The 24438-nt window shown below is 38.3% G+C and overlaps 1 protein-coding gene across 8 annotated transcripts in view; it reads right to left on the bottom strand.

Moving 5' to 3' along the window:
• CAMK2D (calcium/calmodulin dependent protein kinase II delta) overlaps positions 1-24438 on the bottom strand; it is a 365992-nt gene that overhangs the window by 16398 nt on the left and 325156 nt on the right. For all 8 annotated transcript variants that reach the window (XM_049885473.1, XM_049885467.1, XM_049885466.1 and 5 more), the window contains one exon: positions 6289-6364. In XM_049885473.1, coding sequence (XP_049741430.1) covers positions 6289-6364 — 76 coding nt within the window. The remainder of the gene's footprint in view (positions 1-6288; positions 6365-24438) is intronic.

The following is a 24438-nucleotide window of genomic DNA, read 5'->3' as shown; positions in this document are numbered from 1 at the left end:
TCTTAATTTGTTTGTTTTTGTGATTTCCCTATTTGAGTTGATATCAGGACGTTCTTTTTTGTGACCTTGTGTTGTGCTGATATCTGATATTATTGGTTCTCTGACCAAACAATATCCTTTAGTATTTCTTGTAGCTTTGGTTTGGTTTTTGCAAATTCTCTAAACTTGTGTTTATCTGTAAGTATCTTAATTTCGCCTTCATATTTCAGAGAGAGTTTTGCTGGATATATGATCCTCGGCTGGCAGTTTTTCTCCTTCAGTGTTCTGTATATGTCGTCCCATTCCCTTTTTGTCTGCATGGTTTCTGCTGAGTAGTCTGAACTTATTCTTATTGATTCTCCCTTGAAGGAAACCTTTCTTTTCTCCCTGGCTGCTTTTAAAATTTTCTGTTTATCTTTGGTTTTGGTGAGTTTGATGATAATATGTCTTGGTGTTTTTCTTTTTGGATGAATCTTAAATGGGGTTCGATGAGCATCTTGGATAGATATCCTTTCGTCTTTCATGATGTCAGGGAAGTTTTGTGTCCGGAGTTCTTCAACTATTTTCTCTGTGTTTTCTGTCCCCCCTCCCTGTTCTGGGACTCCAATCACCCGCAGGTTATCCTTCTTGATAGAGTCCCACATGATTCTTAGGGTTTCTTCATTTTTTAAAATTCTTTTATCTGATTTTTTTTCAGCTATGTTGGTGTTGATTCCCTGGTCCTCCAGATGTCCCAGTCTGCATTCTAATTGCTCGAGTCTGCTCCTCTGACTTCCTATTGTGTTGTCTAATTCTGTAATTTTATTGTTAATCTTTTGGATTTCTACATGCTGTCTCTCTATGGATTCTTGCAACTTATTAATTTTTCCACTATGTTCTTGAATAATCTTTTTGAGTTCTTCAACAGTTTTATCGGTGTGTTCCTTGGCTTTTTCTGTAGTTATCCTAATTTCATTTGTGATATCTTTAAGCATTCTGTAAATTAGTTTTTTATATTCTGTATCTGATAATTCCAGGATTGTATCTTCATTAGGGAAAGATTTTGATTCTTTTGTTTGGGGGGTTGGAGAAGCTGTCATGGTCTGCTTCTTTAAGTGGTTTGATATGGATTGTTGTCTCCGAGCCACCACTGGGAAACTAGTTTTTCCAGAAAATCCGCAAAAAAAAAAAAAATGCAGTCAGATCCCTATCAGAGTTCTCCCTCTGGCTCAGGCTATTTGGATGTTAATGAAGCCGCCTGGGGAGGGTAGGGGAGGGAACAGAGAGATAGGAGAGTAGCACCTCAGAATATAGCCAGAGTTGCTTGTCTTGCTTGGAATAACTATTATATCTGAGATTCCCGGGGGGTGCGTCGTCTATGTGTGCTGGCTGTGTGGAGATTGCCCCCGGGGGGTCTGGCCCGCTGGCGTCACGGTCAGATCCTCCGCTTCCAGCCCCACGCCCAGCGTCAAGGCTCCCCTACTGGGACGGTGCACTCTCGACTCCAAAATCAGTCGCTGCCTCCTGGGGACTTCTCGTCCCTCCAGCCGCGTGGCCGTGCCGCTCCCGCGAACCAGTTGGGCCCCCTCCCGGGGTTAGTTCAGATGGGTGGAGCAGCTCCCCATGCTTGTGCCGTGAGTGAGTGTCCCGGCTGGGACGCTGTTCTCCCCGCTCCGATACTAGTCGCTGCCTCCCGAGGACTTCTCCTACCGGCTGCGTCCCACGCCGCCTGCGCAACCCAGCTGGGCCCCTTCCCGGGGTTAGTTCAGGGGGGTGGAGCAGCTCTCCGTGTTTATGCCGTACCTGTGTCCAGTCCAAATCCTGGCGGGACGGTTCCCCGGCTGGGACGCTGCTCTCCCGGTTCCAAGACCAGTCACTGCCTCCCGGGGACTTCTCCTACCGGCTGCGTCCCACGCCGCCCGCGGAACCGGCTGGTCCCCCTCCCGGGGTTAGTTCAGGGGGTTGGAGCCGCTCTCTGTGCTTGTGCCGTACCTGACTGGTGCGCTGGCTCCAGGCTCTGAAAACAATCGCTGCTTCCCCGTATTAGTTCGTTCTCTGTCTAAATCTGTGTTTGTTGTTCAGGGTTCGTAGGTTGTTATGTATGTGATCGATTCACTTGTTTTTCCGTGTCTTTGTCGTAAGAGGGATCCGAGGTAGCGTCTGCCTAGTCCGCCATCTTGGCTCCGCCCTCTTCCTCTGCTTTTAAACTTAGAAAAACTTCTCCAATCAGAGATCAAGTTCAAATCACCTTTTTGCATTTATCTATTTCATTTACATGGAAATCACTTTGTTGTATGATGCAAAGGGAAGGCTTAGATTGATTTTTATCCTCAAACAGCTAACTATTGACCCACATCCTTTGTGCAATAAGCCTCCATGCCCTATTTATCTGGACGCTTTAATTATACTTGAGCAAAGTAGTTTCATCTGCATACTCCTGGTGGCACAGTGGTTAACAGCTACACTGCTAACCAATAGGTTGGCGGTTCGAATCCACAAGCTGCTCCCTGGAAATATTACGGGGCAGTTCTACCCTGTCCTGTAGGGTTGCTATGAGTCGGAATCGACCTGATGGGAATGGGATTGGTATGATGCAGTATTAAGCATTAGTTTCTTCTTCAAATGAAATTTTACTCAAGAGACTAATACATAAAAGAGATGAAGATAAAGGGTAAGTGTATTGGTCGAAGGATAGGACTGCCTGACATCACCCCCAACCTCCTTTCTCTGTCCCCGGACCTCTGCATAACCCTGAGGTAAAACATTCCTTAAACCAAACTGCACTTTTACGTGCTTTATTGTTTTTGTGTCTTTGCTCACATGGATTGTTCTGTATGGAATTTTCTTCCATCAGATAGAGGGAGTGGTCATTACTCTTCTGGGCATTTACAAAGATATCCCCAACCCTTGGATCAAAAGCAATGTCTTCTCTCTCTGACATCTCAAATAAATATATTTCTCTCCTGGGGGACGTTTAGCCATTTATAACTTGAAATGTCTGTCAGTTTCTCGTACTGTGGTGGCTTGAGCGGTGCTGTGACACTGGAAGCTATGCCACTCCACTGGTATTTCAAATACCAGCAAGGTCACCTATGGTGGACAGGTTTCAACAGAACTTCCAGACTAAGACAAGACAGACAAGGAAGAAGGACATGGCAGTCTACTTCTAAAAAAAAAATCGGCCAGTGAAAACCTTATGATAGCAGCAGAACACTGTCTGCTGTAGTGCCGGAGGATGAGCCCCTCAGGTTGGAAGGCACTCAAAATGTGACTGGGGAGGAGTTGCCTCCTCAAAGTAGAATCAACCTTAATGACGTGGATGGAGTCAAGCTTTCAGGACCTTCATTTGCTGTTGTGGCATGACTCAAAAAAAGAAGAAACTGCTACAAACATCTATTAATAATCAGAATGTGGAATGTATGAAATTTAAACCTAGAAAACTTAGAAGTTGTCAAAAATGAAATGGAACACATAAAGATCCATATCCTAGGCAATAGTGAGCTGAAATGGACTGGTATTGGCCATTTTGAATCAGACAATCGTATGGACTTCTATGCTGGAAACAACAAATTGAAGAGGAATGGCTTAGCATTCATCATCAAAAACATTTCAAGATCTATCCTGAAGTACAATGCTGTCAGTGATAGGATAATATTCATACACCTACGACGATGCCCAATTAGTACGATTATTATTCAAATTTACACACAAACACTGATGTCAAAAATGAAGAATAGGAAGATTTTTAATAGCTTCTGCAATCTGAAATTAATCAGACATGCAGTCAAGATGCATTGATAATTACTGGTGATCGGAATGTGAAAGCTGGAAACAAAGAAGAATAGGTAGTTCGAAAATACACCTTCATGATAGAAACATTGCTGAAGAACACATCATAGAATTTTGCAAGACCCATGACTTACTCATTGCAATTACATTTATTCAACAACATAAATAGCAACTATACACATGGATCTCCCCAGATGGAATACACAGGAATCAAATCAACTACATCTATGGAAAGAGATGGAGAAGTTCAATATTATCAGTCAGAACAAGGCCAAGGACCGACTGTGCAACAGATCATCAACTGCTCACATTCAAATTGAAATTGAAGAAAATTAAAACGAGTCCACAGAGCCAAAGTACAAACTTGAATATATCCCACTTGAATCTAGAGACCATCTGAAGAACAGCTTTGACACATCGAACACTAATGACTGAAGACCAGATGAGTTGTGGAATGACATCAAGGACATCATATATGAAGAAAGGAAGAGGTCATTAAAAAGACAGGAAAGAAAGAAAAGACTAAAATGGAAGTCAGAAGAGACCCTGAAACATGCTCTTGAGTGTAGAGCAGCTAAAGTAAAAGGAAGAAATGATCATGTAAAGGAGCTGAACAGAAGATTTCAAAGGGTAGCTCAAGAAGACAAAGTAAAGTATTATTATGAAATGTGCAAAGACCATTTTGGCTAGAAAACCAAAGGGGAAGAACATGCTTAGCATTTCTCAAGCTAAAAGAACTCAAGAAAAAAGTCAAGCCTTGAGTTGCAATATTAAAGGATTCTATGGCCAAAATATTGAATGACACAGGAAGCATCAAAAGATGGAAGGAATACACAGAGTCACTGTACCAAAAAGAACTGGTATAACCATTTCACAGGCACCGATGGTACTGAAGGAAGACATCCAAGCTGCACTGAAGGCATCAGCAGAAAACAAGGCTCCAGGGATTGATGGAATACCAACTGAGATATCTCAAAAAATGCAGGGAGCACTCACTCAACAATTGCTGGATGCAGAGCTTTAAGTGTCAATTGCCTATGCCAAGAAAAGTGGAAAACAGCTACCTTTGCAACTGACTGGAAGAGATCCATATATGTCCCCGTTCCAAAGAAAAGTGATCCAACAGAATGTGGAAATTATCAAACAATATCATTAATATCACATGCAAGTGAAGTTTTGCTGAAGATAATTTAAAAACTGCAGTAGTATATCAACAGGGAACTGCCAGAAATTCAAGCTGGATTCAGAAGAGGATGCAGAACAAAGGATATCATTGCTGATGTCAGATGGATCCCGGCTGAAAACAGAGAATACCAGAAAGATGTTTACCTGTGTTTTACTGACTATGCAAAGGCATTTGGCTGTATGCATCATAACAAATTATGGACATTCTGAAGAATGGAAATTGCAGAACACTTAATTGTACCCTTGAGGAACCTGTATACCTACCAAGGGACAGTCGTTCGAACAAAACAAGGGGACACAAATTGGTTTAAAGTCAGCAAAGTGTGCATCTGGGTTGTATCTTTTCACCATACTTATTGAATCTGTATACTGGGCAAATAATCTGAGAAGCTGGACTACGGGAAGAAGAACATGGCATCAGAATTGGAGAACGGCTCGTTAACAACCTATGATATGCAGATGACACAATGTTGCTTGCTGAAAGCTAAGAGGACTTGAAGCACTTACTGATGAAGCCTTTAGTATGGATTACACCACTATATAAAGAAAACAAAAATCCTCGCAACTGGACCAATAAGCAACATCATGATAAACAGAGAAAATATTGAAACTGTCAAGGATTTCATTTTACCTGGATCCAAAATCAACGCCCATGGAAGCAGCAGTAATGAATTCAAATGACATGTTGGACTGGGCAAGTCTGCTTCAAAAGACCTCTTTAAAGTGTTGAAAAGCAAAGATATCACTTTTAGGACTAAGGTGCACCTGACCCAAGCCATGGTATTTCAATTGCCTCATATGTGAGGGAAAGCTGGACAATGAATGAGGAAAACCAAGAAGAACTAATGCATTTGAATTACAGTGTTGCTGAAGAATAGTGAATATACCATGGACTGCCAGAAGACTAAATAAATCTGTCTTGTAAGAAGTACAGCCAGAGTGCTCCTTAGAAGTGAGGATGGCGAGACTTCATTGTTTCATGTACGCTGGACATGTTATCAGAAGGGACCAGTCCTGGAGAAGGACACCATGCTTGGTAATTAGAAAGTCAGCAAAAGAGAGGAAGATCCTCAATGAGGTGGACTGACACAGTGGCTGCAAAGATGGGCTCAAGCGTAACAAGGATTGTGAGGATGGGCAGGGCTGGGCAGTGTTTTGTTCTGTTGCTCATAGTGTCTTTATGAGTCGGAAATGACTGGACGGCACCTAACAACAGCAAACCTTGAAATAAACCCACTGTTGACATATCAATGCTGAGATTAAATATACATGAATTGAGATTCTTTAAGGAATGTACTCATATAGAAAATACATTTGTCAGATTCGTCAAAGCAAAATAAATGTGCCTATACTCACGTGTAAGCTTCAAAGTCCCCATTGTTGATTGCTTCGATCAGTTGCTCAGTGACTTTGATAATCTCTTGCTTTCGTGCTAAAGGCAAGGATATAGATTTGGGTAAGAATAAAGGACAAATGCCATATGAAATATTATTCTAATAATATTGTTAATTTATGGAAACAGAGTACTACAAGATATTAAGACATATCCCTCATGAAAGTGAGGCCTTATTTTCTCCACAATCTTGCTGTTTAGGATACAGGGACTAGCAGCATCGATCTCTTCTGGGAGCCTGTTAGGAACACAGATTCTCAAACACACTCCAAACTCTGATTCAGAACCTGTATTTTAACAGGATCCTCAGTAGATTTCTGGGTACCTTCATGTTTGGGATGCAATGCTACACCTTTGATCACTGGGGTTTTGTAAATGATTCTATTTGTTAGAAAATAACCATTGTGTGCAAGATCAAGGCTATGCTTTCTGAATTAGTTCATACTAACTTTATCAACATTATTGAAGTTTGTGAACATTTTTTTCTTAAGCATTAACAGATGTGCTATTAAAAGAGAATCTTAAAAAGTACCACTCTACTGATACACATATATATACACATATCAGAATAAAGATGATATAGTGCATTGAGATATTTAAATTTACATAATTATTTGCATCTTCTTACTGTTCTGCTCAACCAACTCTAAAAAAGAGTATACCAACACTCTCATTGGCCATTACATGTAGTTAAATGGGCTCCAGTCAACTCTGTGAGCCGGAAAAGTGACTCATGAATCAAAACTATGAAAGTAAGCAGATAATCTGAAGGAATCCAGTCTATATAAATGTCAATCCCAACAAAAAACATTATTTGTTTCTATTCCTAGCTCACAACTGGTAAAATTATTAACAACTGACTTGGCTCAAATCTCACCTTTTAAGTAAATTCTGATTACATTTGCCTCAAGTGTTCTTTCCCTTTTCGGGTGGTTTAAGTGGTTTGCATTCTACTGCTAACCTAAAGGTTGGTGTTTCAGTAACCCACCCAGTGGTACCATGTAAGTAGGTCTGATGATCTGTTTCTCTTAAGATTAGGGCCAAGAAAACTTTATAGGGCAGTTCAACTCAGCATACACAGGGTTGCCATGAGTCAGAATTGACTCAAGAGCAACACCACGGTGTATCATTCACTTGGCAATTAAGCTTATGTTATACCAAGATACTTCTAGCTATCCAAAATTATTACTTATTTTAAATTGTTATTAAACTTTATACACTGTGTAACCTGTCTTCTTAAACTAAAGGCTTCACGTGGGCACAGAGCAAATTATTTCTTTGTACCTGCTACAGAGCGTTGTCCAGTATCTTTAATAAAATGAATGCTCAGTAAGTTTGTCAGTTTGATGAAGTGATATTAACAATAACCTCTTCTTGATTTCAGAAAACTATTCTCTCACTTATGAAATTACCTTGTGAAATATTAAAAATTAAATTTCATTAAATTTGAAGGACATTGCGATACTCCTTTAAAATCACTGGAAATAGACTGGAGGATCACAAAAGGTTACTTCCAATCTCTTCTGGAGGCAGTGGCGCTGATGTTCATTATGAAGAAAAGCCAAAGTCTGTCTGCTTTTAGTTCTGTATTGATTAATGCTAACCAGTTAGTTTTTTATATGAATTCAATCTTCATTAAGCAGAGTTTAAGCATACTTAGATGTTTACATCCATTTTAAATTCCCAGTTATAACATTCCCTACTTAAGACAAATATTCTGTAAACCTAATTTGACTTCATTGAGACTACAGAGACTAAAAAAAAAAAATTTTTTTTTACCTTCTAACAAATCCATGTCACAGACTCACTATCTAATAAAATATATTTGACTATTAAATTTGGCCATAAAGTGGTTACAAACAACATCAATCTCTACAATATAGAAAATGACCATATACATTAAAATTTGTATTTCATTACAGAATTACCTTTTATTTATGTAAAATAAGACAAAACAGGTTTTCTTTGCTCCTAACGCACATACCTACACATAACATTTCTTGCCCTCATTCATCGGATTGAGGGATATCCACAATATATACAACACCAAAACACGCTGACAGAAGTAGGAAAAAAAAAAAAAAAAAAAGGAGCAGGGAATAATTTTGCAACAGGGATGCTGCCACTGGCACATTTTAGCTTAATTATTTAGGCACTACGTGGTTCATCTCTCTGTGGACTTAACGGTATAAGCATCTGGCAAAAGCACGACAGCTGACCTGATTCCTGAATATAAAGGACATCGGTGAGGAGCAGTCAGAAAATGAGATTAAGAAAACATGGCTGTCCAAAATTTCCTCCTTACATGAAATCCTACTTTAAAGCTGTCTAAACAGATTTTTTTAGTGTGCTATAAGGTTTGACACGGAAAACTGCAGTTTAGAACCCAAAGCCAACTTCCTTAAACTAACAAAAAAGAAAAACAAAATGGAACACAAGATCAGTGCTCTGTGTAGACAGCTTTATTATCCTAACACTCATTTTACAGACTGTGAAAAGTTCAGGATCCCTTTCTGAAGTTCTGCATTTTCTCGTTAAGTATAATACAGAATTAGAAACATGGGGAGTATATGGCCGTCCCTCACTCTCTGAACCCCTGTGGAAATACTCACTGGCTCTCAAATATTTTACATGCCACAACAGGCTTAATTTTTGTCCTGCATAATCCAAGTAACACAAATTTCCTTCTCTCTTCTTATGCTCAGAAACAATGGTGTTTTTGCTGGCAGGACAGCAAATGGGAGTTAGTCACATGCTTCTGTGCTGTTTCATCATAAAAGCAACATGACTATTTCTCTCAGGAAGGGCCTAGAGCTCAGGAATCTTTAGAGAGCTTATTTCCTTGGGACAAAGGAGTTTTAGTGAGTCATGGGCAGCACATGACAGCTGACTTGTTAAAGGAAAGCAAAAGGCTGGAGATGAATCATTTGTATATAGTAGTCCACTTGTGGTTGGAACTGTTTCCACAGGCCCAGTGTCTGACCTAGAGGAAAAGGGAGGGTTTGGTGCTAACTAGTTCTACTCTCTCATCAGCAGTGAGGTTAAGGAACAGCCACTGTACCAGGTGCCTGGATGGTTATGTTCCATGGGGAAGGTCCATCCATCATCTGGCCCTCCCTCTTCCTGAATATCAAGTAATAACTGTTCTATATGTTACAGGAAGAGTTTAAGCTGTGTCACTAACTACACCGAGAAGAGGGGAGAGTGTACCAGTAAGGCATTCTTTGAACACCACAAGCTTCATCTACCCCATTGCTAGCCATTCAATCATAGGTAACTGACTACTCCTTAGATGTGTGGATGGCAAGACTTCATCTCACATAATTTGGACATGTTATCAGGAGGGACCCGTTCCCGGAGAAGGACACCATAGTTGGTAAAGTGAGGGCCAGCAAAAAAAGACAGAAAGGCCTTCAGTGAGATGGATTGACAGAGTAGCTGTAACAACAGGCTCAAATATAGCAACAATTGTGAGAATGGTGCAAGACCAAGCAGTATCTCGTTCTGTCGTACATAGGGTCGCTATGGTTGGAATTCACTTGACAGCACCTAACGACAGCAACAGACTGCCCAGTGATTTTATTTATAGAATTGAGGTGCTCAAGCTCACACCCACAAGGCCCCAAAGAGGTTCAATGATCCTGGGATACCCAGGGTCCTAAGGAAAGGAAGAAGAGGAAGGCAAGGGGGAAGAATGCTCAGATTCTGAGTGCAATTAGTTTCCATGCAGTTATGCACAAGAGTTGGTAACATTTTCGTATCATTTCAAATTCATATTTTTTTGGCTCTTTTACTGCTCTAATGAGACCTGGAAGAGTAAGATAAGGGGTGGACGTTCCCTGTGGGGTTTTTTTTTTTTTTAAATCCACCTTACTGAGAATGATTATGTAATAAAACAAATTATCACTTTCAACATTTCTTCTAACATTATCAGATTTGATCATCACAACAACACTCTGAAATATTCAGGTAGACATTATTTGTTCAACAAGGAACTACAGAGATTAGAGCATTACTCAAAGGTACATAAGAGTTTGCGGATTACTTCTTCCCTTCATCTTGAAACATTCTTCTCCTTTCCCCTAACTCTTGTTTTTCTTACTACTTGTCTGATCATGCCTTCTCATTCTCACTTACCATGTCATCTTTTTCTACCTGGACTTTAAATGTTTAATTTCTTTTAAGGCTCAATTTGAAGCCCGCATCTCACTACACACTGCATTCCCAGGGTCCTGTCTTCACCTGTTGTAAATGACCATCTATGGGCCAATGACTCCTAAATTGTTACCTCTCTTCTACACTTTTCCTCTAGATCTTCGTGTCAATGCCTATTCTGGAATCTCTATTTGGAGACCTCAAAGACACCTCAAAGCCAACACACCCTAGATTGTGCTTATGACTTTCTACCACCAAAAACCTATTTGCTATTCCAGGGCCCACCATCTTGGAGAATGGCACAAGTCAGCTGCACAAGTCAGAAAGAAGCTGAAGAAACATCTTTGACTCTCCAACCTCAACCTTCCCATTCAATGCATCAAGTCCATATTTCTCTCCTTCTTCACCACAACCCTGGCACAAGCAACTATCACTTCTTGCCTAGGCTAGGGTGCAGCCTTGCTGCCTGGTGTTTCTGCAACCACTTTTGGTCCTTGCCATTCTGTTCTCTAAAATGTAGGCAGGTCTTTAAAAAAAATACACATTTCACCAGGTAACCTCCTATTTGAACTCACCTAGAGGCTTCTCATTGCTTCCGGAATAAGAATCTGAAGAGACACCACAAGACATTCCATAAACTAGCCTCTGCTATCTCACCAGACCCAATCAAAGACTCTCCTACTTTATCCGCTCTACTCCAACCAATTCAAAATTGCTGTGCAGCCTCCTATTGCCAGCCCTTCACATACGCTGTTCTCTCTTCTTGGAAAACTTTCCCTCTTCTTTGCTGCTACTTCTTTTATCAGATCTCAACTCAATTTCTTGGGAAAATGATTCCCTGGCCCCCATTTAGGTCCCCTTCTCTTCTAAAGCACTTAGTACACTGACCTGTTGTCTAGTTGACTTTGACTCATGATAGCAACCCTTAATTACGTATTTATTTGTGTGATATTTGACTGTTTTTCCTCATTACTTAGTAAGCTCCACAGGAGCAGGTACCTCACCATTCCATCCCCAGCATCAAACACAGTCATGGTATATAGAAAATGTTCAAAAAATATTTGAATAAATAGTGGGTCCAGAACAGACTCAAGTGGTTTCTGACTTCCAATTCAGTGGCCTTTCTAACACACAATACCACATTACTCTGTGATGGTCAGATAGCCTTTGAAATATATATAACTGATGAATGCAAACAACTTAAACATAAAAAAGTATGCCTTATTATCTATTGGCAATGAAAGAAAATACTTTTCAGTTTGTCTAAAATTGCTCATCAAAATCTTTTTGCTTCCTTATCTCCTCATTTTTGTTAATGGAACCACAATTTTACCTGTCTCTTAGCTCAACACCTTGACTTTCTTGTGAATTCTACTATCTGCTTTATCCCACATTCAATGATACACTAGTCATGCTATTTTTCCGGAGCACTTCTGGTGATACTTCTGAGGGTACACTTTCAGCCTCTTCATTATTTTTACTTGATTGTCCTTGGCAATCTTGTTCACTCCTCTGGGTATAACTGTACGTCGATGACTGCCAAATCTCTACCACTCACCTTAAATATTTCTTGGCTCCTAGTTCATATTTCTCACTGCATTTTAAACACTCCCAGTAGCGCTGGCATTTCAGACCTGTTGTTGTTGTTAGGTGCTGTCTTTGCACATTTCATTATAATACTTTACTTTGTCTTCTTGAGCCGCCCTTTGAAATCTTCTGTTCAGCTCTTTTATGGATCATTTCTTCCTTTTGGTTAGCTGTTCTATGCTCAAGAGCAAGTTTCAGAGTCTCTTCTGACAACCACTATGGTCTTCTCCTTCTTTCTTGTCTTTTTAATGACGCTTTGCTTTCTTCATGTATGATGTACCTGATATCATCCCACAACTTGTCTGGTCTTCCATCATTAGTGTTTAATGCATACAATCTATTCTTGAGACAGTCTCCAAATTCAGATGAGATATACTCAAGGTTGTACTTTGGCTCTTATAAACTTGTTTCAATTTTCTGCAGCTTCAACTTGAACTTGCATATGAGCAATCGATGGTCTGTTTTGCAGTCAGCCTCTGGCCTTTTTCTGACTGATGATATTGAGCTTCTCCATTGTCTCTTTCCACAGATGTAGTTGATTTGATTCCTGTGTATTCCATCCAGCAAAGTCCACCAGTATAGTTGCTGTTTTTGTTGAAAAAAGGTATTTGCAAAGAGTAAGTTGTTGGTCTTGCAAAATTCTATCTATCTTGCAAAAACCTCTGGTGTCATTTCTCTCACCAAGGCCATATTTTCCAACTACCAATCCCTCTTCCTTGTTTCCAACTTTTGCATTCCGATCACCAGTAATTATCATTGTAGCTTGACTGCATGTTTGATTACTTTCAGACTGCAGAAGCAGGTAAAAATCTTCAGTTTCTTCATCTTTGGCATTAGTGGTCTGTGTATAAATTTAAATTATAGCCGTATTAACTGGTGTTCCTTGTAGGCATATGGATATGATTGTCTGACTCAAAATGGCCAATACCAGTCCATTTCAGCTCACTAATGCCTAGGTATCAATCTTTATGCATTCCATTTCATTTTTGACAACTTCCAATTTTCCAGATTTATACTTTTTACATTCCGATTATTAATGGATGTTTGCAGCTGTTTCTTTTCGAGTCATGCTATATTAGCAAATTAAGATCCCGAAAGCTTGACTCCATCCATGTCATTAAGGTTGACTATACTTTGAAGAGGCAGCTCTTCCCCAGTTATATTCTGAATGCCTTCCAACCTGAGGGGCTCATGTTCCAGCACTATATCAGACAATGTTCTGCTGCTATTCATAAGGTTTTCACTGGCCATTTTTTTTTAGAAGTCCTTATAGATCCTTCCTCCTACTCTGTCTTAGTCTGTAAGCTCCACTGAAACCTGTCCACTCTAGGTGGCCCTGCTGGTATTTGAAATACTGTGTCATGGCTTCTAACATCACAGCAACACACAAGCCACCACAGTACGGTAAGCTGACAGACAAGTGGGGGACTTCAGACTTAGTGCACCCCAAATCAATCTCCGTATCTTCCTCTCCAAACTTGCTGCTCCTCTTATATTTTGCATCTTGGATAGTGGCATCATAATCTACTCAGATGCCCAAACCAAAAGCCTTGATGCCCATTTCCTTTCAATCTGCTCATATAGCTCATCACCAGCTCCTCTTCATTCTCCCAAATCTTCTCAGATCCTTTTTTTCCTCTCATGTTCAGTGCCTCTGCTCTGATTCAGGTTGTCTGAGGTTTCTACTCCCTTCTAGTCCAAGATCTGCTGCCTTATCTCTCCTCCACGCAGTATTCCCTGTTTGCAGAATCATTTCTCTATAGGACGGAGCTGACCATGCCGCTCACTTGCGTAAGGTTTTAAGTGGCCAAAGGCCAAACTCCTTTGTCTGTCTACCCTCTTTTTTTTTTTTTTTTTTAACTGTGGCAAGCATATATGTAACAAAATATTTGACATTTCAACAATCTTCACATGTACAGTTCATTCTTTTTTTCCAGCTTCATCTCCTGACACTTATTTACCCCGTGGCTCTCACATAACCTATACCTAGCCACACTAGGGGATTCACTCATCCTCAACTAGTCCTAGCTCTTTGATAACTCTATTTCTTTCCTCCCATTATTCATTTTGACTTTTATTTGCACGGAAATCTTCCATACCCTGCTCCCATAGCAAGCATTCTCATAGGACATTCACATACCTGATCAGTACTTGACCACTTCCTACCCTCTTCACTAAGTACTGGAGCCCTGGTGGTGCAGTGGTTAAGAGCTCAGGTGCTAACCAAAACGCTGGCAGTTTGAACCCACCAGCCACTCCTTGGAAACCCTATGGGACAGTTCTACTCTGTCCTATAGGGTCACTATGAGTCAGAATCGACTCGATGGCAATGGATTTGGTTTGTTTTTTTTTACAACCAGTACTGAGTAAATGTCTGTAAACACATGAACGCATGAATAAATAAATGTGAGGGTAGGCAATGTATATAAAAAACTATAAAATTTAAACACTAGATAAACACCAAGTATGTAGATGATTATCTTGTCTGATAGCAGTCTGAATGTGGCTGTACTAATTGAGAAGGCACTCGTGGATCTTGTGTACACCAGAAGCAGCAAAATGGCCACCATATATGAGGCCATAGTATTTTAGATGGGGGGTTTGTAACAGAGAGGATTTTAATCTGTTTGTGCCTAGTTAAGATAAACCATACATTTTTAGTCAATGTTTTAAATTATAACTTCTCTTAGAAGAAAGAGTTGAGAAAGATCCTAGTTATTTAGCCTTGAGCTTTCCAGTTGTTTAAATTTTGGCTTAGTCATATTTCTGAAGTGAAATTATTTGAATGATAAACCCTATTCAGGAGTCTAGCCAGGCTCAATGAAACTTGGACCACGAAACAAACTGAATTATATACATGCACACTGATCTTCACGAAGATGTGTGTAGAGTGTTGCATACTGAAACCTTCTAGAAAGCTGTGCCCAAAGACTATTTGCTCAATGATCAAAAATTAAACAATTACAATTATTATTCACCATTGTTCAGGCATATCATGTTAGTATAGTAATTCTGCTCGTTTGCTCTTTCTAAAAAAAAAAAGTATATATATATATATACATACACATACATAAAACAACAGAAACTGCAGTGGAGTCAGTTCTGACTCACGGTAATCATGTGTGTCAGAACAGAAGTGTACTCATAGGGTTTTCAATAGCTGATTTTTCAGAAGTAGATTGCCAGGACTTTCTTCCTAGGCATCTCTGGGTTGACTCAAATTTCCAACCTTTCAGTTAGCAATCAAGCGTGTTAATTGTCTGCAACACCCAGGGACTCTATCTCAATATGTATAGTTCTATTTAACTTCTTTTTTACTACATTTCTCAAAGGTCAGTGGATACTTGGTTGCCAGAAACCTGGGGGACAGGGAGGCTAAGTGACTTGCTCAAGTCATCCAGCAAATTCAGAAGCTGTGCTAGGGCAGCAGCTTTATTTGGCTGAGCTTCCAGTCTACCATTTAATTCAGTGATCCATGTTTCTTTCCAGCCCACAGTGCCTAATTCAATATTTTGAAATCATAAACTTAAATGAATCACCTAAATGCCTTTGAACTTCACTGGCAAGGTGACTGACTACTTAATTACTGGGCTAGGGCTGTAATTAATTATGATGCTAATTTCACACAACTGGGTGTCCCATAGTTTTACTGTCTTTTTCCATGGTGCCATTAACAAAAATAATCCTTGAAAATAGTCATTATCTTGGGAAACTATACAAATTAGAGCCATTTGAATGTTCTTGATAGTTTTATAGAAAAAGGCGCCTATCAACTCAGCTATGTTTGGCGTTTCCTGTGCAATTAACAGCTTGTTCCTTAGTGACTTTATTTTTGTTTCACTGGTTCCATTTATTAACAAACATTGAGAAGGGTAAATTCCATTATTTTGGCTTTTAAAATCAAGGCCATGGAAGATGCTATAGTTGATTTGTTTGCAATCTATAATATCTTATTCAAATATAAGATGTGATGATTACCAACTTTCTATTCAAGAATCCTCTCAAGTAATTATTGTAAAGCTTACTTACCCAGAAGACACTTATTCAATAACAATTTTTTATCTCTTTGATTCCTAGAGGCTCTCAAGATTAAAAAAAAAATTTCAAATTATTCAAATTATTTCAAATTCATCTTTGTATTCTGCTCCATAATGTAGCTTCAGCAACTTTGTTCCACAGGCACTTCAAAGAATAAATGTTAGTTAACTGGAGAAGACATGCTATCAGCTTTAGTCCTGTTAAATTCTTGAGGCTTAACAATAAATGATTAAAAAATATTTTAAAAAAGAAAGCTCCAGCATTGAGATCATTCAGGATAAGAGCAAATTGGTTAAGATTTTCCATGTTCGTGAGGATATCACTGGGTTACAGAAAAATATGGTCTTATTTTTCCTAAAATGACTCTGGATTTGAAGGTAAATAAAATGTTCACTACTGCTAAAAACATGAAGAAGTATGTAAAGTATGTATAAAAATTTTCATAAAAAATTGTTTAAATAAAACTTAGAATCTAGAGAAATGATGGTTATACAGAACATTTACTTACATAAAGGAATGCAGCCCCGCCACATTAAAAGAAGTGTATGGCTAAACATCCTGCCACCTCAGCTGACTTGTAGAAGCTAGAAATACCACAGTATTGTGAACATCACTAAGCATCTTAAGATGTTCCATGAATCAGAGAGGTGTGGTGTCACTGCCAGTTAAGAGGTGATGGCATGGAAGAAAATGATTTTAAGAAACCACTTCAAATATTTACACCTACTCCTAGGATTTAAGATTATGAATTGTAATCTCACACTTGCAAGTTTACACACTTGCACGGTAAGAGAAATGCTAAGCAGTCTCAAGGAGTATCTCTTTCTCCCACTGCAGAACCAAGGTGATGGTCAAAGTTATTTTCTCAAGAGAAAAGAATCAGATTTGGAAAGCAGACAATGAGATTTAGAATTTTAAAAATATCTGGAAAGTTCTTTTACTTTTTTTTTTTGTCATGAAAGAAATCCAGCTTCCCCCAAATTTTGGATATGTAATGATTCCAAACAACTCTTCCAACTGAATTTACACAATAAAGATCTCTAGGTGACACAAAGTTTATGCTCAACTGCTAACCTAAAGGTTGGCGGTTTGAACCCACCCAGCAGTACTGTCGAAGAAAAGGCCTGGTAATCTGCTTCCATAAAGGTTACAGCCAAGAAAACCCGATGGGGCAGTTCTATTCTGTAACACATAGGGTCTCCAAAAGTCGGAATTGGCTCGACGGCAACTAACAACAGTGGCCAAAACAAGGCATATATTTTTCAGGTCAAAAATAAATGTCAAGGGTTCGATGCTCTGTCCTTCAGTATTACTGGCCAGAAGTACAAAAATTCTATGCAGTCATGAGAGTAGGTCCCACTGTTTTCAATGATTTCTTTATGTAGCTTATAATTCATTGTGTCTTTTGAATAACCAATTCCATTCTTTTATAGAAAGTATAACATTCTTATTTAGCAATAAAAGAATTCAATATCCTCTTGGGTAAATTTTTTTAAAACCAGTTTCCTGATTAATTCAACTGATAGATTTGCCAGTACTCCTCTGGATCAAGAATGCAGAAAGACCTGAAAAGCATGTTCTCTATGCTACATGCGTATCATATCTCTTCATTAGTTTTGTTGCCCCCTTCCCCAAAAATAAACCAAACTAACAAAAACATTTACTAATAATAATTGATGCATGATGTCCTTGGATTTTTTTTTTTTATCGTGATTTAGGTGAAAATTTACAGAGCAGAGCAAATTAGTTTCTTATTAAACAGTTAATACACAAATTGTTTTGTGACATTGGTTGCCAACCCCTCGATGTGTCAACACTATTCCCTTCTCCACCCCAGGTTCCCTGTTTTTAGTTGTCCAGTTTTCTTGTCCCTTCCTGCCTTGTCTTTGCATTTGGGCTGGTGTACCCATTAGTCTCGTATACATGATTGAACTATGAAGCACATTCCTCATGTGTTTATTGTTGGCCCTATTGTTTTTGTTGCGGTTTTTAGATGCCCTCGAGTCTTTTCTGGCTCACAGTGATCCTATAGGACAGAGTGGAACTGCCCCATAGGGTTTTCAAGAAGTGGCTGGTGGATTTGAACTGCCAACCTTCTGTTTAGTAGCCGAATTCTTAACTACTATGCCACCAGGGCTCTTGTTGGCCCTACAGACCTGTTTAATATTTGGCTGAAGGGGGAACCTAAGCAGTGACTTCAGTACTGAGTAACAGGGTGTCCAGGGGCATATTCTTGGGGTTTCTCCAGTCTCTGTCAGACTTGGATTTGTTTTTTGAAAAAGAACTATGAGGCTGACTATAATAAGATTAAACAAAAATATCATTCTGTCTCCAAATTTATTGGGCCCCACGTGATATTTTTATATCTTTAAAGGTATTTTCTCCCTGGTCTCCAGGCTTATACAGATTTTAGTTGTATTTCACTCTTTCTCACACTAGTATTGTCTCACTGAGGCAACTGAGGTAAGTGGTTTTATCACCTAACATTATACTGATATGTTAACTCTAAAAATGATAGTTTACCTTTTTTTGTTAATGCTTCTACTTATCCCATTCTGACCCAATCCCCTGAAGAGACTGCTATAACAACACTGCAGATATTATTATGCAAGACTATGGCAGCAACATCTCGTCATTGTCCTTTCATCCTTTCAAGAAAGTTAATTCTTGTCTTCAGTAGCTGCAAAAATACTAGCTTGTGTTTACATTACAAAGTCTATCATTATCTAATTCATTGCTTCCTGAACCAACGAACAGATCCAGTTAGGTGGGAAGAGGAGAGGACAATTGACAAAACATATTGTAGAATACAGTACAACCAAACCCATTGCCATCAGGTTGATTCCGACTCATAGTGACCCTGCAGGACAGAGCAGAACTGCCCCTACAGAGTTTCCAAGGAGTTGTTGGTGGATTTGAATTGCCAACCTTTTGGTTAGTAGCCAAACTCTTAACCACTGTACCACCAGGACTCCAGAATCCACTATACAATATTACTATAATTGTTTAAAAGCACTACAGTGTCCATAATCAATAGTACATTAAGGCCATTACTATTAAGAAATTAGTTTTAAAAAATTTTATAGGACAAAGAAAATGATTATGAAATGTACCTTTCTAATTTGGAAAACTATGGAAATATGATAGACTCTCTTGATGAGGCAACAGTATTTTTGTATATGACTATGTAGATCCAAAGGCCAGCAATTAATATAGTATATGTGCCAAACTTTGATGATTATTTTAGTCTTCTGAGATGTTAAATACACACACACACATTCGCCAAGTGATGGGAATGCCTTAACTCTTCCAATGTCCCCATGCATTTGACAAAACAGTGGAGACAGGACTCCTGGAACTAAAAGCCGTTTCTATGATCAGTTACTACGTTTTCCAAAGCTTAACTGGGAGAGTGAAAATATCCTATCAGACCAGAAGTTATAAAATGAGCCACTGAAGCAAATATTGCTCTTGTTTTTTATAAAGCAATATTCCCCACTGGCACTATATATTCAATTCAGCTCCGATATGTTCTGCTCTAAATTCAGCTTAGAAAATTAATTCAAAAGTATCTGTTGTAATATACCGGCTATATTTTACAGGCTCAGTAAAGTTATTCCTGCATTAACCAATGTGACTGCAGTAAAGATTAATGAATTTAATGTTTCACAACTAATAAAATATTAATCTCAATACATCTAGGAAGCATGATAAAAAACAAATTATCATAAATTATTAAATTATTGTAGAATTTAACTTATAGTTGATACATATTTATGAGTATGGATATGTTTTTCCTTTATTCGCTCAATTCAAAAGATGAACATTCATCAAAGGCACTGTTATTTGATGAGTAACTTTCTATACTTAGAAAATTAATGTCTATATTATGTTAACTGAGATTAAGATAAAAGGCTTCGATAGAAAAAAATCTGGGGATAACATGGAAGTTCCAGAAGGTTAGACTACTGAGCATGCCAAGTTATCACCAGCACTTGTACAAGTAGATTATACTACACACCACAGATGAGAAGTGAGGTCTGATTTAAACAGCCCTGATGAGAAACCACAGCACCTATGAGAAGTGAGGTCTAACTTCAATAGCCCTAATGAAGAAACTCTTCGATAGCTCGCAAGAATGCTCGTATTAGAAAACTCAGTACAAACTCTAAGGGTACCAACTTAAACACAGATGTTTACACGCTTATCCAAAATGAATATTTTGTTTGCTTTATCCTCGGTAACTGGTAGACACCACATTTTTATTAACTCTTAAAAGGTTTAAATAAAAAACCGGCTGCTGTTGAGCTGATGCCAACCGTGGCGGCCCCGTGTACATCCGAGCAGAACTGTGCTCCAGGGCTTTCAATGACTGACTTTTTTAGAAGTAGATCACCAGAGCTTTCTTTCTAAGTGTCTTTGGGTGGACTTGAACCACCCATCTTCTGGTTAGCAGTCAAGCATGTTAACCCATTTGCACTACCCAGGGACTTCACATATTTAAATAGCATTATTCAATTTCTTAGTCTTCTTTGCATTTATAAAGGTTACAGTTGAAGGGTTTCTATTTATTAAAGAGAGATTTAAATACATCTCACATCTGCACACTGTTTCTACATTGGTCAAAATACCTTTAAAAAATCATGGTAGACTCATTGAAGCAAGCTATCTTTCCTGTCATTGTAGACCATTAAGCTTTTCAAATGTATTTCTTTACTGCTACGAAATATCCTTACATTTTCTTTCAGCTTGTCTTTGTATGGTGCGATACAACATTTGATGAAAATATTCTAATTCAGAGTAAACACAGATCAAATATAGAGTAAAAAGAAAGTACTTGGGTAATCTACTCAAAACAGACACTACCACCATGTTATTTTTCCCAAATAAAAACATTTCCTAGTTCAAGTTGCAAACAAATCATATTTTGGAACAGAATTTATTCCTCCTTTTTTAAATGTGAGCCACAGTTTTTTTTCTATTAGCCAACATTTCTCCAAATCCAACACTCTTTCCTTAATATTTTCCATCATCTGTTTTGCTAGGTTGTAAACACCTACACACAGTGATGTTAATAAACCAGTTTTCTTGTATAGAATGATGATTTCAAAAACAAATAATAGGTCTGTCACAGTTAATCTGTTAACTTCGCTCAAGATGGTTAGTGTCATTTGAGAAAACACTGAACTGGGAAATCACATTATCTAAGAGGACTGTTACAGGCTGTGGTTCTCGAGACATGCTGTAGGAAGAGTTCAAATAATTTTGCATAGATATGGTCCTTTTTAAGTGTGTTGAATTTTGTTTTTACTTTTATGGAAAACAATTAGTCTACAAACTTTGCTTTTACTCTCAATTTTTAAAAACACTTGAAGATATCAAGGGACAATAGGATCAGGTACAGGAGGGAAGACTGTATCACTTCAAAAATACTACATTTAAGCTGAAAACAAAACTTGTCTATGAATTTAAAATTTTAAGGTTCAAACAAAATTAACAATGTAAAAACCTCATAGCTCATTCATTCGTTATTTATTGAGTGATTACTCTATGATACCATGGAGGCAAAAAGCAATAAATTAATCATCATGGGTTAAAATAATACCATCAGCTTAGTAGAAATTTTTAAAAAACCATTATTTTGAGTTTTTAAGCAAAATTCAACCTGCTCTCTGTGCTTGGGTACCTTTCAGGTTTATTTACGTACGTAGATTGGTCTTAGTATTTGCAAATGTTTACACACATCTAAAATAAATGGTTTAGAAAATAGAAACACTGCAGTTAAAATAAAAAAAAAATCACAAGTTCCATTGGATTTAGGGACTCTTTTAATAGTGAACTTCTGTACTTATGTACTCATAGGAAAGACTGGGGAGAAACAACATAATTTTACTAAATGGCTACCATGGGCCATGCATTATATCTGGCAACTGACAAATATTATCACTATTTGTTGTAACCGTGACCTGTTATTCTTATTACTGTTAGGCTGAATCATACGATACTGCCATTTTTTTGTAGGTAAAAATGTCCAAGTATTGGCATATTATCATCCTCACTGTATATATGACACAAAAAGTTACATGACAAGCTAGACTGTACAGTCAATAAAGGATGTGGGTGGGATTAAAACCAAGTACGTTTGAACCTAAAGCACATGCTCAATCCAGATGAGGAGCAGGACCCTGAGGCTGACTTTTTACGTATGTATTTCCTGTGTTCTCTGCTGCTCCTTGGAAACTCTATGGTGCAATTCTACTCTGTCCTATAGGGTCGCTATGAGTCGGAATCCACTCGATGGCACTGGGTTTTTTGCTGCTACATTATGGGAGGGAAACATATGGACAAAATACCACAGTTACTAGAAGAAAGGAAATAATAATAAAGATTAGAGCAGAAATAAATGAAATAAGAACAGAAAAACAATAGAAAGAATCAACAAGACCAAAAGTTAGTTCTTTGAAAAGATTAAAAAAAAAAAAAAAAAGCTGATAAACCAACAGTGATACTGACAAAAGAAAAACAAGAGAGGAAGCAAATAACACGCATGAGATTTGAGACGGGGGACATTACAACAGGCCCAACTGAAATAAAAAGGATCATAACAGAAAACTAGGAAAACTGCACTCCAACTAATTTAAGAACCTAAAGGAAATGGACCTATTTTTAGAAACACACTACCTGCCTAACCTAACACAAACTGACACAGAAAATATGAACAGACTCGTAATAAGAGAAGATACCGAAGAAGTAAAAAGAAAAGAAAAAACAAAAACAAAACCCAACAACAAAAAAAGCCCTGGCCTGGAAGTCTTCTCTGGAAAATTCTACCAAACTTTCAGAGAAAAGCTCACACTAGTACTACTCAAATTATTTCAGAGCATAGAAAAGGAAGGAATACTTCCCAAATTCATTCTATCAAGCCAGCATAAACCTGATACCAAAGTCAGGCAAATACACAACAACAAAAAGTACACACCAATATCTCTCATGAATATACATGCAAATATTCTCAACAAAATTCTAGCCAATAGAATCAGCATCATTAACAACAACAAAAAAATACACCATGACCAAGTGGGATTCATACCAGCTATGCAAGGGTGGTGCAACATTAAAAAAATCAATCAATGTAATCCAACACATAAATAGAACAAAAGAAAAGAATCACACGATCATCTCAACTGACACAGAAAAAGGCATTTGAGAAAGTTCAATGCCCATTCCTGATAAAAAAAAATCTCAATAAAATAGGAATAGAAGGGAAATTCCTCAACATAATAAAGGGCATCTATACAAAACCAAGCTGCTAACCAAAAGGTTGGCAGTTTGAATCCACCATCCGTTCCCTGGGAACTCCATGGGGCAGTCCTACTCTGTCCTATAGGGTCGCTATGAGTTGTACCTGACTTGACGGCAACAGGCTATGTTTTGTTTTGTTTTATACAAAACCAACAGTCGACACGATTCTCAATGGAGATAGGCTGAAAGCACGCCCCCTGGTAACAGGAACAAGACAAGGATGCCCTTTATCACCACTCCTATTTAACACTGCCCTAAAAAAAAAAAAAAAAAAAATTTTTTTTAGCTACAGCAATAAGGACAGAAAAAGAAATAAAGGACATCTAAATGGGAAAGAAGGAAGTAACACTATTCCTATTCGCAGATGATGTGATCCTACACATACAGTAACCCAAAGATTTCACAAGAAAACTAATAGATTCAGCTGAGTAGCAGGATTCAAGATCAACATACAAAAATCGATAGGATTCCTACACACCAACAACAAGAATTCAAAACGGAAATCAGGAAAACAATACCATTTATAGCCCCTAAAAAGATAAAATAATTAGGAACAAATCTAAACAGGGATGTAAAAGACCTATGCAAAGAAAACTACAAAACACTACCGCAAGAAACCAAAAGAGACCTAAATAAATGGAAAAAACATACATGCTCCTAGATAGGAAGATGCAACATTGTGAAAACGTCAATTCCATTCAAAGCAATCTACAGATATAATGCAACCCCAATCCAAATACTAACAGCATTCTTTAATGACATGGAAAAACTAATCACCAAATTTATATGGAAAGGAAAGAGGCCCTGGATAAGCAAACCATTACTGAAGAAAAAGAACGAAGTAGGAGGCCTCACAGTACCTGATCTCAGAACCTACTTACTATACAGCCATGGTAGTCAAAACAGCCTGGTACCCATACAATGACAGACACACAGAGCAATGGAACAGAATCGAGAACCCAGATGTAAATCTGTCCACCTATGGTCAGCTGATTTTTGACAAAGGCCTAAAGTTCATTCAATGGGGAAAA

The sequence above is a fragment of the Elephas maximus genome, chromosome 5 (genome assembly GCF_024166365.1).
Source record: "Elephas maximus indicus isolate mEleMax1 chromosome 5, mEleMax1 primary haplotype, whole genome shotgun sequence".
Classification (NCBI taxonomy): Eukaryota; Metazoa; Chordata; class Mammalia; order Proboscidea; family Elephantidae; genus Elephas; species Elephas maximus.
This window is presented reverse-complemented; position numbering and strand designations above follow the sequence as displayed.